A 16,764-nucleotide genomic window follows, 5' to 3' on the forward strand; every position below is an offset into this window, starting at 1 on the left:
AATAAATAAAACCTTGGTTCCTACTTGATCAGGCGGAAGACTCCATGGCTAATGCCTAGGAATCTGCTTCGCCTCAAGAGCCTCAGCGAGGATGTGACCTATGGCTAAGAGTTCTTGTGGGTCTGTCGATGGGGTCTTATCCATTTACTCGACAGAGCCTCTTACATGACAATATGCCTATGCCTAGTGGCATAATTAAGGAGCACAACCTAAAGTTTATTCCCCTTCTTTAAATTTAAAGATGTCTTATATTGCTACCTCTCTTCGGGTTCGAGGAAAAAGAAGCAGTCTAAAGGAAGCCTGTTCGTCTTCTACCTTACAAAGAGATCTATGAAGAAGACTTTTTCCGCAGGTTCTCACAACTCTTTTCAATAAGTGTTAGACATACGTTAACAGTTATTATCTTCGATCGAGAAGGTTCTCACGGACATGCAAAATCTTGCATCGAACCTCTTAAGGATCGTTACGTTCCGTGTCTGTTCCCAAATAGGTTCTCTTTTGTTAACGCGAACAGGGGCGAAAAAAGAGATTCTCGATGCTCTTTGCGATATGAGAGAGTCGTGGAATTGGCCTAAGTGATTAAAATAAATCATTTCATCATTCCTTGTAAGCGACCTCTTTTCGATTAAATGGGTAACGAAATCAGGAACGAATCTTGCCGTTACCGAGCCTGCTGTCCGAGAGGTACTGGACTCAGGTTAATAACTCGCTAAAACGAGAAAATATCTTGGATGGTGCTTCTGGCGCGGCAGGCGCTTCTGGCGCAATTTGCGCCAGGTGGCGCTTCCTTCTAGTTCTTTTTAGGTTATGTGCCATAACATCTATGCCTTTATGTAACCCGACATCCTTCACATGTTAATTCCGTTTCTTAGTGGGAAAAAAAAACTTTTATATACGTAGTATAGTCCATTCAGGGAGGGAAAAACAACTTCTGCCACTAAGAGAATGTTTCCCATCCGACTCGCCCAACTTCTCTTGAGCAATATATCCGAATTTAAAAAGGTTGTGTGCGTTTCTCGAAAGGATGAGAGAATTATATATATCGCGCGCTGCCGTATTAGAATCCTTTATAATACTGTCACATTGTGGTAAACAGCATTAATCTAGGAAACCTTTGTAAGGATACTAGGAATTTTGTAGTTAACCTCGGTATGTGCATAAGACTTGACCATACCGTAGTCTTAAAGTGAATTCTCTACTACATTCATCTTCTCACTAAGCATGTACTCTAATAAGTCATGCTTTCGTAAGCATGAGAGCATTATACAATATAGAGTTCCGCTGCGTTAGAATCTTTTAAAAATGTTACCTACGGTAAACAGCATTGAAATGTTGTAATATCTTTCTTATTGAAAGCTTCTTAGCAAAAGGCAGACAATATTTTATTTATGTTTGCTTAACTATCCCCTCAATCCGAAGCTAAAACCACGATTGTAGGGGAGAGACACGGTTATTCATTCCATCCCGCAGGAGAGAGACATGTTACCGACCACTCATGACCGGACACCTACATGAAACTGCGTTGGTGTCTAAGCGATTACGATAGCAGTCTCGTTAGCCGACTGGCCTTACTCTTCCAGAGTTGCCAGCTACTCCATTTAATAAAGGAATCTTATAAAATTATTATCGAACTTCAGGAAGTTCTTATAATGCGAAACAAGACTTCGATAAATCTAGAAGCTAAGTAGGTGTTGTCTTAACAATCCCTTTAAGCGTAGTCCTTCCTAGGAAATTCCTGGAAGGATAACTGGTAACTGAGTTGCTCAGCAAAGAAGTAACTACGGTATGTGCTTATGATTTGCCGTATCGTATTCTCACACAGCAGATACTCTACTACCTTCTTTCCCTGCCGAGGCAGATAGAGAAAGGATTCTGGTGCCTGGATCCTTGCACCTAGCGCCTGGAATGTTCCGCGCGCTGGAATGTTCCGCACGCTAGAAAGGAGACTCGCTCCTGGAACGTTCCGCTTGCGTGGAAGGTCCCCGTGCGGCCCTGACAGTTCCGAGCGCCTACTAGACCCCTTTTTTAGAAAGAGCCTCTTGCCCCGGAAACGTTCAATGGAAGGATCGTTCTGATTGCCACTCTACTGTAAGGCTCCTTGCTCTAGCCGTCTGTTTTCTGGCGCAATTTGCGCCAGGCTGGCGCTTCGTCTCTTTGAAGGCGCCTTGGCGCCAAGAAAAAATTTTCTAGAACGCGGCTCGCGTTTGGGGGGTGTTGTAGGAACGCGGCTCGCGCTAATCTGTTAGCTGGAACGCGCCTCGCTGCTGGCTATAGGAACGTAGCTCACGCTAGCTTGCTGGAACGCGGCTTCCTGGCAGCGGCTGGCCTCAGTGTTCTCTTAGTTTTCAGAGAACGCGCTAGATCATCGCTCCAAACATACATTCTTCGTCTTTTCGGATGTAAGATGAAGAGACGCACTTTTTTAAGGATGCCTTATCAATGGCTATCCTTGGCAGTCTGGGACGTTCTACAGAACCTGCCGAGGGGACGCCTGACCGGTGGGGGTTCTCCCTAACCTTCCTGCGGCTGTCGACTTTCCTCCTCCACTGGGTCTGGAGTTTGGAAGAGGTCTAGGCCTGGAAGCGCTACGGAGCCGATCAGACGCACCCTCCACTGCACTGGGAAACACTATATTCACTTCTTACCTTTTTTAGAGCTCGCCTTTTGAGCTCCATCCATTTATCCTCAAATTTGCACATATGAATTTGTAGATTCTGTGGAGTAAGAAGGTGATGAGGATGCAACAACTACTAGAATTGTCAATACTCTAACTGCTCGTTAGTACGAGAGCTCTTAAAGCTTCTAAAGGAAGCGTATCTAGTTATATGCTTTCTGACTTCCTAAAGTAGGAAGTTAGATCTTATATTTCCTTCATCAAGTTCTAACACTTATACACGTATTAGTGAAAAAAAATATCAATATTTCCCTTATTGCAAAATATAAGTGTCTACCGAAAAATTCGGTAGTTTCACGTAATATATTTTCGAAATTTCGAAGCCAAATTCATTAAAAAATTAATAGAAGCGTATGCCAAACCAAAGACCCAGTACTTCCTGCAAAAGACAGCCCAGAAGGTCGATGGCGATGAAAAAACGAAAATCAAACTGGAGGTAGCAACAACGTATGTTGACACTACCGCGACAGAGAAAATCTGATTCTAGAACGGTAATCGTTCCTATTCCTGCCACCCAGCGGCAGGGGCGGTAGATCACCTGACCTACCTGTAGCGTGTGCCGCGAAATTCGAATTTCTGTCGGGGACGACGGAGTCTATAGCTAAGTATATATCTGCTGGGTAAGTTCCATGTACAAAAATGCAGTTTACATAGTTTTTGTTACACCTAAAGCATTATAATTGAGGTTTTCTTAAGATTTTTGACAATTTTCTGGCTTACGACGATTTTCGGCTTACAGCGCTTCTCAAGAACGGAACCCCCATCGTAAGCTGGGGACTGCATGTATTAGAATTACATATATAACTAAGACAAAATATGACGTTTGGTTACAGAAGTGCATTTTCCACATATATTTTTAATTTTTTTTTTCCTTTTTTGCAGCTCATTTGTTTTGTTATTGCCCACACAGGTCTCGCACTGCTTCCATTCTACCATCCCCTTCCAAATTCTCATCAATATGCTTGTCACTTTCAGCCATCTCTGAATTTGTAACAGAAGCTGAACATTCCTCTGCTAATCCATAACCTCTGAATCAATATCCATGCAGTGATACCTGCAAGATCGAGAATATTTTAAGACACATGCAGAGGCCAATGTCTGGATGGGCAACTTGTGGAATAATGATGTGCCATTGGGTCAAGTATGTCTGCTCCAAATTTCGTTGCACTATAATACTGTGCTGTTTTTGGCTTTTTCTTCCATCCATCTCCAACTGAAACAGAATGACGAAGAGAACTGAGTGTAATGGCAGTCTTGTTTTGCTAGTTTTGGTATATGTACCGTCTATGTTACATCATTATTCTTCAGCAAATGTGCATCATACAGATGATCTTTCCATGATTTTATTTGAGGTGGAATTTCTCTATAAATGTAAATTTCAAAAATTACCCTTATGGCAAGTTTTTACCGTCTGCTAACTAGTAGCCTGTATGTGGTAAACACATCCTGAATGTATAGTATGGCCTGCAAAACTCAAGAATTACAATAAGACAATTGTTTACTGTTACTATCTAGTAACCTACATTTGGTAAACACATTGTAAAAGCAAATAGTTTTGGCCTAAAGGACTGTCGTATGTACTGGTCTAAAAACAATTTTATATAATTCAAGAATTACATTTAAGACAATTGTTTATCATCAGCTAACTAGTAGCCTATATGCGGTGAACGTATTGTGAATGCAAAAAATTTTGGCCTGAAAGATTAATGTATGTTCCAGCCAAAAAATAAAAATGTAAAATTCAATTGCTTACCATCTGCTAACTAGTAGCCTATATGAGTGCCCTGCTGGTAGCCGGCTTAATGAATGAACTTATGAATAATAAAACGAGAAAAACTCATTCTGAAAGATTCTGCTTGAAGGCTATGAAATAAGCATTTTGGTAGCTGTTTAAACACCAACAAAATCCAGTAAAGAAAAACTGGAAAATAAAAATAAAATGACGCCATTACACACTTGATGTTTCCATGAGTGTTGCACAATAAAGAATGAGGTGGTCAGCCAAGTTGTTACCGTATTGCTGTTAGTGGGCTTCACCTTGTACGTATCTACATTGAGTTTTCGAAGGCTTCTCGCGAAATTTGAATTTTTTCTGCCAAGTGGGGAAATGAAGTTTTTACTGTAAAACTAATATTGTAATACCTACCTGAACACCTGAATAAGCCCTAGTCACTTACCAGCCCGAACCCTCATTTATTAAAATTTTACCAAATCTTTGGTTAAAATAAACGATCAGTGTTGCCAATCTCCTGGCAAACACCCTCGTTACCTAGTTACCAGCCCACCGCTGGTAGCCCTGCCTCACGGGCCGGTCACACCTGCCCTCTTACGTCAATCATAACTCAATAACTCCGTATGAGAGGAGGAGGGTGGGAATCATTCAGGTGTTCAGGTAGGTATTACAATATTAGTTTTACAATAAAAACTTCATATTGCAATACACCCCCTGAACACCTGAATAAGCCTGATTAACAACATTAATTTGGAGGTGGGGAATCAAATCTGCCCAGCCCTCCACTGTACCAGTTGTCAGTCAATATAATTGAGTACGCGAGTCAGTCTCAAGTTCATTTGCCACTCGTCGAAACTAATCTCCCATGTGTGGCCATCTAGGCCTCCCAAATGTGGAGGGAAAAACTCCCTGCACCTCTACCCTAAGGTCAAAACTCATTGAGTGTGGGAGGGATACAAACCTGTTTCTTCTCAGCTGGCTATGTGCCTCACCTGAGTAAAGGAAAAACTGAAGACCTCCCATGTGGCTCTCGGCCTCTCATGTATGGAGGGAACCTGAAGACCTCCCATGTGGCTCTCAGCCTCTCATGTATGGAGGGAAACTCAAGACCTCCCATGTGGCCTTAGGCCTCTCATGTACGGAGGAGAAAACCATGTCCATCGGTGCGTCTGCGACGGTGTCGTCGTTCGTAGTGATGTCCTCTCCTGTAGTGTTGTACCTGCCTGTCTGTTCTCTGCCTGGTTGGCACTAGGATGAATACCCTCAGATAGACCCAGACATGTTCGTTCTTATCTGTCCTAATACTTAAAATCCTCTCGTGATATATCATATCATGAATACCTTCTACATATCCCTAATAATCGCTCCCTACTCTAATACTAACTCAGACAGCGAGATTGTTGGGTTTAAAAATAGAATTTAGGCCAAAGGGCCAGGGCCGAGTATTGGGGACCTATGAGGTCAGTCAGCGATGAAGGGAAAATTGACAGAAAAGTTTGAAAAGGGATGTAACAGGAAGAAAAACCTCTCTGTTGCACAATGAGTCCAGTGTTAGGAGAGCGTGGAAAATAGGATGAGACAATATGAAATCAGGAAAGTGAGAGAGAGAGAGAGAGAGAGAGGAGAGAGAGAGAGAGAGAGAAATACAATTGTCTAGGATGAAGAGAGAGAATATGAAATCAGGGAAGAGAGAGAGAGAGAGAGAGAGAGAGAGAGAGAGAGAGAGAGAGAGAGAGAGAGAGAGAGAGAGAGAGAGAGAGAGAGAGAGAGAGAAATCAGGAAAGTGAGAGAGAGAGAGAGAGAGAGAGAGAGAGAGAGAGAGAATTACAATCGTCTAACATCTCCACCTACGTAAATTGCACCCTCTTCTAAGTTAAAAAGGTATTATCTTAACGATAATATACTCGTATAACTGCGTACAGCTATGAACAACTGAACGAGAACTTGTTGCTAATGCGATCGACTCCTATAACATCATCACTTTACTGTATTGATCCGCGTGCGACAGTAATCGAATCCGATAGCAACATCCGTTATTGTATTCATCCGCGTGCGACGGTAATTACTGTATTCATGTTATAAACGTAGCTGAAGCTAAGAAGGCAAAATTACGTGCATCAGCAACCTGGACAGAAGTCCCAAGCTTTTGTATGAATTCAAACGCAGCCGTGGAAAAGAAACTAATAACATGAAAGAGCTCATTACTGTTGTTTTCACACCGACAAAGGATTAATAAAGTATATAAAGTGTAAGGTTCGTAATACCTATGAAAACGAGTGAAAACGAACGGAATCCTAAATTTAACGCCATCTAACCCGAGGGAAAAACTAGCTTCCAATGAGACGTATTAGTCAAATTTTGGCCTTAATTACATCGTAAGACGAACAGTATGACTTCGTTCCATAAGTTAAGTATCCAGATATTCATTAATACGCTAACTAGGGACAAAAACATTAGCCGAGACCAAGTGATATGGTTGAATCTGGAGCCAAGGAAAAAAACAGACTAGCCGGCATCCTTGTCTGTCTAAGCCACACCTCCTTACAATAGTGCTGTTTGACGACAAGCTAGTGTAATTTAATTTAATAGAAAAGTAATAAATTAATATTTTAATTGAAAAGTAATAAATTAATATTTTAAGGTAATTAAATTAACTTTATCAGGCCTAATATTAATTTCAGTTGTCACTGTAATTTGATAATGCGACTGGTAATAATTTGTAACTGTAATTGACATAAGCGCAATTTAATTACTGACGGCAATTAGTCTGTTAAACGTATGAAGACGTCATACATACGAATTCCTTATATCTGACATCTGATTATATGCCACAAGATAGATACCTTAATGACTATGTTAAATGTCAACATAGATGAACACACGTCTCCTTCAAGACGTTTGTACAAACCTGGCATAAGTGAGGAAGAGTTGTTACGTTAGTTATGCCAGCCAATCAGGACAGAATGAGATGGAAACGGCGACGCAAACCCGTATTCATCATCCGCTGATTCCAGCGTGAATGACTGCCGAGTTAGTGTTTATACTACGCTAATATGATGATACATATAATACAATTATAATGCTTTAGTCGGACAGAATCCGATCTTCATTCTGTTCGATTACATTCATATTGAATTATCCTCAGATCGGATTCTCGTTCGTTTTCAATTAAACCTGTACTGAATTATCCTAAGTCAGAATGCCTTGAGCCTACAGCGTTAGCCACTATAAAAATAACTACTGATATGTAGTACAGCGAATACTTTAGGCTAGGCTAGGCTACTGAATATGCATACGATATATCATCGTGAACACTAGGCTAGCCGTAGTTAATTTTATTCGATTTCTCTCTATACTGAATATCGTAAGTCAATATGTACTGAACGGAGAATTAGTTGATATCAACAATTATCGTATCGTATAAGTAGAGGAAAGTAACCTTAAAGACGAAGGAGCAGTACTCAACCCTTCAGAACTCGACAGACCCGAAACCAGATCTGAAAGACCAACCATGGGCTAAAAGCTTCTGATGCAAGGAACTCGAAGCAGGAAAAAAAAAAACCCAAAGAGGCTCTAAGGACACTGTCCCTCTATAAACTACTACTCTTAATAGAAAACCGACCCAAAGAAACCTGCACTTCTCTTCCTAAACACTATGTAGCCTATTATCCCTACTCGTCTGTATCTGACCTAATTTTTCATCATCCTGAGAACTTACACATCGAGGGAAGGGGAATCTGCTGCCAACACTGCCTGCTCCGCGCCAGGAGGGACGGCAGATCCTGCCCTGTGGGCTTGCGGATCTCCATAACCCCCAGCACCAGTTAGGCTGTCTCTGGAACAGGCAGGGGAGCTGGAAAAGAACTATTAGTAATTTCAGTACCCCTATTGCTCGATCTATCCTCACTTAATCTTGACATAAAATTGGTAAACAGAGACATCATACTCGATGTCAGCCTACTCTCGAGTCTCTTAAAGAGCGCTGTCTGTCTTTATCTTGGTCTACGTTAGTCTCTTCCTGCCTACGCTTACTTCTTAATACGAGACCTTTCCTATGTTTGAGATACCCTAACATCCGGTCCAAAGACCACTCCTGACATTCCACACATCTGGTCTTTACATTACATTGAACAGGCCTACAATTTACGCATAAGGAATGATTATCGTGTCTTAGGGTACTCATCCTTTTCTTGCATTGTTGGCAAAGACGATACGTTGTTGAACTTCCGCTCGCCGTTTTCTGTGATGTCGTGGCCGAGAATGCAGTAGTCGTTGTCGTAGCCTATGTTGTTTCTTCCTTTGCAGAATCAATGTCTAATGACAAGGTATTAAGAGCAATCCAACCGTAATCCAAAGGGATGCGTAATTCGTCACCAAATTCAATCAAATCAAAGGTGCAAACGAAGGCCAGGCAAGACCAAAAAGGAGTTCGCTGTGGATACATCTGTACTCGACCGCGAACGATAAGTGATTGACGTGAGAGGGCAGGTGTGACGGGCCCGTGAGGCAGGGCTACCAGCAGTGGGCTGGTAACTAGGTAACGAGGGTGTTTGCCAGGAGATTGGCAACACTGATCGTTTATTTTAACCAAAGATTTGGTAAAATTTTAATAAATGAGGGTTCGGGCTGGTAAGTGACCAGGGCTTATTCAGGTGTTCAGGGGGTGTATTGCAATATAATTAACTATGTAATTACTGGGTAAGTCACTTACATAAAATTTCAATTTACTATTGATGATAAAATGGCAACACATCTCCACCCAACAACGGCTTATAAAATATGCTGCCTAACAGCAAACAGTGCAATACTATCCCCATTTCACCCACCTATCTACAATTAACCACCTTGTTACCGAGATTCAATGACCATTTCCAGCTCATGCACAGAACACCCCATGTTCTTACTTTTGTAGGAACAAATTGGAAATTACAAAAACAACTACATAGTGCCACTGGATAAGTTCTACAACAGTTTAACTGGGTTGTACTGGACAGTGTTGGGAATGAAAAGAGATACTTAACAAACCAGTTTTGAATATCTACATACTCTCTCTGATATTATTTAACATCAATTAGAAAAGGGCATTCTGTACAGCAAGTACAGTACAGAACACAATTTACAGTTACCTGTATTTGTCAACAACAATTTTTGCTTCATCAAGCTGTGCTGGTGTGCAGAGTAAATTCAATGGATTTGTAATTGTGAAGAAATGCTTTGCTCTGCCCACATAAGTTCCTTGGTCCCAACGGGGTTCATCTATGTTTACACGATTCATTATGACTGGAATAAAAGAATGTAATTACTACACGATTCATTATGACAGGAATAAAAGAAGGTAATTACTACACGATTCACTATGACTGGAATAAAAGAAGGTAATTACATGCTTGCATGTAAAGTTCGAAAACACAATATTAGAATACATATACTATATAAATAGAAGAAATTTGTTTGGTAAATTTGTCTCATAAAATAATACTCTTTTAGTAACACAAAATGGCATTTTTATAATAAAATTCGTTTGTGCCCTATGTCTGTGAGAGGGGAGGAGGAAGGACTCGGATTCCCTAATGACTTGGGAAGTCCAGGCAGTCCCTGGTTATTGGCAGGGACTCCACTCTGATGGATGTGTGTTAATACTACTCGGTCTGCCCTGGGCCCTTCTATCAACAGTACAGTGGACTCCCCCGTATTCGCGTTCTCCAGATTCGCAGAAAATTCGCGCATTTGCGGTAATTTTCTATGATAAATATCCACAAATTCCTGGTTTTTTTTTTATGAATTTCGTCATAAAATGCACTTTTTGTGATAAAACTATTAAAAAAACAATGTAGGAAAATTTTTATTGGGTTTTTCTTGAGTTTTAACTAACAAAATAGGCTGTTTTTAGCATTTTTATAGGGGTTCCAAACATTCGCGGGTTCTAACTATTCACGGGGGGGTCTGGTACGCATCCCCCGCGAATATGGGGGACCACTGTACTAGGTAGCCAGTGCCTAGGCCTAGGGGGAACAACCGACTGGACTAGCGGATCCAGTTTCCACCATGTGTGGATCCACTCTCCGAAAAAGTACTTTAATACGTCCTGACACCGGAGATGGGCACCAATCACGAGTTGTTGGTGGTGAGAGCAAGAGCTCAAGACCTCTACTCTCCTATCAACGTAAGTATTTTCTCCAAAGTTAGAAATTAAGGTCATATTTTAAGATTGAACAGAGGTTAATGAAAGTCTGGATCTACGTAGTGCACACATACCTCCATGACGCTTTCAAAATTTCTACTTACTTGACGCCATCTCGATGTTTGCGGAGTCGCTTGTGTCAATAAAATTCCCATTCCATGTGCTAAATCCGCACACCACTTGTACCCATAGACACTGTGGCACTTTCTTTACAAAAATCATAAACAAAAACACCAACCACGGCTTATCAATGGAAACTACGATTTTTTGGTAGAAGAAGAGTGCACTGAATAATTATTTAAATAAATAGTTAAACGGCAGTATAAGGTCATGAATTGCATAAATTTTTTATATATTCATGATCATTAATTTGAAAATATTCGTTGTTCAAAAACTAAATAGATTCCTGACTCAAATAAGTTTTGCTGTGAACAGCACCTACGGCTTTGTTTGCGCTCTTCTACTGGTTATCAGCGTTGCCAATTGGTATGTGTTTACCTTCCAAACTGGGTACGTATAAGACTTACACGAAACCGGGGAAATAAGTGAAATTAGCAAATCTATTTGTAGTATATATACACATTAGAGTAATTTTATCATTATTGCATTACTATGACAACTAGAATTCATGGAAAAAGTTTGTAAATGCATCGGTGTATGTATGAAGCTCCACTAAATTGGCAACGATGAGTCATTTTGCCATCTGCTCATATCTACTTTAGAAATATCTGTAATTTTGGGGGGCTTATTTGGTTGCAAAAAAGGGATAATAGACATGAATTAAATAAACATTTTGAAGTAACAAACTAAAGTTAAACTAAATAATGAGTAAAGTAAACAATTAAGGGAATAAAGCTTTGCACCTCATAGACTGTGTAGTCGTGTGCTGCCCCCAACTGTGTTTGTGGAGTGAGTGCTTAGGAACCAGGAACAGCAATGTTGATCAAGTGCAATTTGGAGTGAATTAAGACCAAAATGTGTATACTAATTACATTCAAATAAGCACTGTGGAGTTTCAGTTGTGATGGCAGTAAGGATAACACCACCAATTACAGGGTAAAAATGAATTTCGGTTCAAACCATGACCCCGGGAATGAGAAATTTCATACTTTCACTAATATGGGCAACAAAATGTTGTTTTATTGTGCTGATTACAACTACAATCTTGAGTAAGATCAATAATATACACTAACATTGTTCAAATGAATGTTGAGAAGGCTGGGAAAAATGTTGGATCTTTTGCGGTTATGAACGGCACCTCAGTCAGTGAATGCCATATTGGATTTAAAAGCTGCCTTGAAAACATATTTTACGAAGACCTCACATGCCTGTTTTAGTTTGTATGACACTTTCATATATCACATTATGTTGACAAAACTTCAATTTTTTGAATAGGTAGTATGCTTAAAGATGTAATTGTATTCTTGTTTCACCAATTACATATCGAGCGAATAAGGCTGATCCATGCAATAACAACGGATCCACTGCGGTGTTTCCCCCATACCTAAGAATCTACAGTATTTCTAAGTAATACCTAACTCTGCATAGACTGCACGGAACAGTCCTGTGAATACAAAAGCCACCAGGGATTGGGGTCAAATATAGGGTAAAAAACCGCATGGTACAGGAGTGGACCATGTACGATCAATGTGTACAACCCCAAGAAAAGTACATTATAACGCGTCCTGACACCGGAGTAGAGGTCTTTAGCTCCGTTTCTCACCAACAACAAGTCATGTCTGATGCCCATCTCCAATGTCAGGACACGTTATAATGTACTTTTTTGGGGGTTGTACACGTTGATCGTACATGGTCCACCCCTATACCATGCGGTTTTTTACCCTATGGTAAAATACCGAATGCCTGGCCTCTACCATAATGCGACCACCTTCCCAAATATCGAAAATTATGGCCTTACTTTGTGATTTGGGACTAAAATACGACCAAAACGACCGAAGAGACCGAAACGGCACACGAAATAACCGAAACGACCCTCGATATGTTTGTTTTAAAATTGCAAACTTGTGTAAATAGTAATTAAACATGGCATCGACTAACATTTGTTTTGTAATGTATGTATGGTGGCTGCTAGTTTTAGCAACTCTAGCTACATAGGCTACCATGTCATTGTAGAGTAGTCTAAGTTATCATTATTGTTATTAAAGTGGATCAATGGCATCCTTGGCTTCCTCACCCTTCCCTGTTAGCCTAATAAGCTAAGTAGCTATCGACTAGCTTCAACCCATTTCAAAACTATAGGATTAACATTTTTAGTAATTTGATAACAGGGCTTCTTCGCACTTTACCTGTAATTACCTGGGCAGTGGTTGGTCATGTGGCCTCATATCACCATGAAGACTGAAAAGGTTCAGATTCTGTCAGTTGTTCTCTTGGGCTGTTATCCAAGTTGTTAGTATTATGGTATAAAACCGCATGGTACAGGGGTGGACCATGTACAATCAATGTGTACAACCCCAAAAAAGTACATTATAACGCGTCCTGACATCGGAGATGGGCATCAGACGCGACTTCTTGTTGGTGAGAAACAGAGCTAAAGACCTCTACTCCGGTGTTAGGACGCGTTATAATGTACTTTTCTTGGGGTTGTACACATTGATCGTACATGGTACACCCCTGTACCATGCAGCTTTTTACCCTACAATGCCAAAGCATAAGAAAGTCAAGTTTGCACCTCCGCCAAAGTATCCCTGTGGTGTTTGTAGTAAGGAGTGCGATGGACGGTGGGCTACTTCCTACCTATTAGGCTAGGTAATGCAAATTTCATAGTGCTCCAAAAGTGACTGAGCCAAGGGGACACAATAGGATTACTAATTAGGTAACAGGCAGCCTTTAGCCGTCCCAATAAGTTTTTTGGCCGTTTCGGTAAATAGGTATAGTACTTAGGTAAGTAGGGTAAAAAAGCCGCATGGTACAAAGGTGGACCATGTACGATCAACGTGTACAACCCCCAAAAAAGTACATTATAACGCGTCCTGACATCGGAGATGGGCATCACATTATGTTGACGAAACTTCAATCTTTTGAATGGTATGCTTGGAGCTGTAATTGTATTCTTGTTTCACCATTTAAATATCGAGTGAATAAGACCTGTTCACCGTGATAAGGGTTGGTAGTCGCTGGTGTTTCCCCTATAGATACCTACCTACAAAGAAAAAACTTACTTCGACAAAAAAGTAGAGGTCTCGAGGTGTTGCTTCAACGGACTCTGGCTCTTGATTAAAGTCGATCCTGCTTTAGATACTATATAGGTAAGTCTAAAAGGGTACTACCTACCTACTAGGCTAAGTAGTACCTAAATCCTAGTCCTACCAGGCAGTTAGGTATTGCTATAAACCAAAAAGACCGAATGAATGTGCTATGACGTTACTTGTACCTATAAGTGAAATCTTTGTAGCACGACATTCTCTTACGCTTAAATAGCCTATAAGGAATGCAAACTCCTGCTTACCGCAAACTTGGCGATACTTGTGGGACTAGTAGCTATAGGTAGAGTGGTATCTTCCCTTTCGATTGCTTGCTTACTACTATAAATAGCTACTACCCTATACTAGTCGCAGCCTCGCAGGATTCGCAATAACCGAGACACAGATGTTACTTGATGGCGAAGAACGTGACCAGAGGCCTATAATAACAGCAGGGTTGGTGCAATAGTTTCTTTTGCCGTGGTTTTTACACGTTGTCACCGTCGGCAAGAGAAACTTGTTCTCGCACAATCGAGATATGTCCAGATCAGAGAAGAATGCGAGAGATTAAATAATACAATACTGAAGAGCATAGACTGGTGGTATCGTTCTTTCTAATTTAAGCTATGGTAGTACGGTATGTCAATTTTTTCACTCGATTCGATATTGCTAAATATACACTTTTTGTGATTTAGATTAAATACATTCTAACATGAAGCATGATTTCTTAAAGTGGATAGCCTTTAATTTTCACATATTCTTGAAAATTTGACGATAAGCACATTGAACACGGCAAAATACTCGATTATCGTCTGCTAGGGACACACACCACAATCCGGGAAATCTGATTGGCTACAGCATATCAGCTACTTCTACCATTGGACAGATGAAACCCACGTGTAAATTACCTTCCACATGGACTTACAACTATTGATGAGGTATTCCGTTGTGTTTAATACATTTAAACAGTGTAATGATTATTAATCTAAATGTCATATTTATTTACTACAGCTGTGGCGAAAAAGATGGACTTATAGTGGACTGTATTATATGCTTAACGTTGTTACTTGGTCAAAAACCGCTAAAAGCCTTACGTAACAACTCCACAAAACTCCCTTTGCGGTTTCTAAATTACGGGGAGATATCTCTCAACCCAATTCATTATTAACGAGGATAACACACCAATATCATTAATGAATAGTAGCGCAACTAAGTACTTTCACTTACTGAGCAGTCCTTGTATACATGAACTCAGATCATAAATTGCTATACGAGACACGACGAGAGGTACGCGCCTCTCTCTCTCTCTCAAAATGTTGCGAGTACTCACCGGTTGATTTTCAGACCTTAGAGGACCGCTGTGTTATCTCGTTTCTAAAGTTATTTGCATAACCTTAAAGTACGAACACAATAATGGTTTATCAGATCAATTTATATTCACCATCCACAAAACTGAAACAGGAAAAATGAAATAAAATCGAGGGATATTGAAACGCATTTGATAAATGTAAAGTTAAAATTAATTTAATAACTAAAAGTTAAACATATCAAAGAGTAATAACATATAAGTGACAAATGAAATTAATCACTCAAGGGGAATTGTAAATCAATGGCACTCAAATGAAACAAATTACGACAAAATTAAAAGAATCAGGGCAATCGCCCTTTCTAAATCCACACACACATCACTACACAACACTAGAAAACAGGTCACCTCAAAAGTTGAGCCAGAAGCTGTTCGTTCCGTCCTGCATTCGGGTTTTGTTGGGAAAAGAGACAAGTTATTCAATTACCACGAATGTAGAACTGACGTACAAAGTTTTCATGAACTTAAAAAACTTTACAATAATTATCAAGTTCTTTGTCAAAAATAAATTCCAAATATAATAGTGTGCAACTTCAACATATTTATTAAATGTAGTGAATTAATTGGTGGTGTGTGTCAATATACTTTTGGGTGGTATCATGCCCATACAGTGTACTGCGCACATACGCATACACACCCCTAGAGGGGCATGCAAAGGAGCGATCAGAGGGCGAACTACTACCCTTCCTTTCCCCTCCCGATCTTTTGACCTCTCCTGATGGCTTCTCTGGCGAGAGGCACAAACAAGACCCAATAACACCTTCAACTCTTACCATACGTATTATGCGCAATACATTCACCAAGAGCAATTTCATATATATAAAGACAAATGAATTATCATAACTAAAACAGTAATTATACTTCGTTACTAAAACGTCTACTGACGTTTATGTCAAAAGACTTCGTCTTTGTGTAAAACCATCTTTTCGGTGCTAAGCTCACCACAGATACTACGTACCAGAACATAGCAAAATCAGATAAAATAATGTTAAGAGTGTCATTCTCGAGTAGATGTGATTCTTTCACCCTTATTATGTCACGCAATATATGGGCATGCGAATATATTTGGTTTTCACATGAATACAAATACAGTACCATAGTCTGTCGATTACCTGACAGACGGCAATACGCAGTGAAAATCAATCAATAATTTCTTATGAGACAGACACTAATAACTATAATAAAAGACAAATAGCATGGAAACAATCGAATACACAAATACATTAGAAAATAAAATCGTTGTGAGAGGAATTCCTCACAACAGCCTTCATATCTGCTCCCATCTAACCGAAGAGGCTCTGGGTCTGGAGAAGTTAACTCGCTTATCCACGTACAGTTCACAGTTGCCTCTTCTTTTTTTATTCCCCTGGTCTCGTTCCACCGAAGGCGCTCGAAAAAGGACTACAAATTCATTATCAATAGTTCAGAGGTACTTTGAGAATAACACGGCGTACTCCGTACCATCAGATGTCAAATTCACACTATATCATAACACTGAATAACTGAGTCTTCAATTTTTCCTTGAAAGAGATGATGTTGTCGGTCTTTCTGGTTTCAAGTGTGAATCTCATAAAGAGAATTTGCAAACTTTTTAGTAGTTTTAAATAT

At 40.0% G+C, this 16,764-nt stretch overlaps 1 protein-coding gene across 5 annotated transcripts in view; it reads right to left on the reverse strand.

Annotated features, from left to right (window-relative positions):
* The window catches only part of LOC135216371 (sideroflexin-1-like), a 185,789-nt gene extending 171,174 nt beyond the window's left edge, over nt 1-14,615 (reverse strand). For 2 of the 5 annotated variants that reach the window (XM_064251626.1, XM_064251627.1), the window contains exons 1-2: nt 12,904-12,937; nt 9,533-9,686 (exon numbers count right to left, since the gene is read on the reverse strand). In XM_064251626.1, the coding sequence (XP_064107696.1) occupies nt 9,533-9,686; nt 12,904-12,922 (173 nt within the window). In that variant the 5' untranslated portion in view covers nt 12,923-12,937. Of the gene's footprint in view, nt 1-9,532; nt 9,687-12,903; nt 12,938-13,769; nt 14,021-14,056 lie in introns of those variants that run through there. The other 3 variants (XM_064251628.1, XM_064251631.1, XM_064251630.1) reach the window with 3 other exon arrangements.
* Between the last annotated feature and the right edge of the window lie 2,149 nt (nt 14,616-16,764).

Source organism: Macrobrachium nipponense, chromosome 6, assembly GCF_015104395.2.
Source record: "Macrobrachium nipponense isolate FS-2020 chromosome 6, ASM1510439v2, whole genome shotgun sequence".
Classification (NCBI taxonomy): Eukaryota; Metazoa; Arthropoda; class Malacostraca; order Decapoda; family Palaemonidae; genus Macrobrachium; species Macrobrachium nipponense.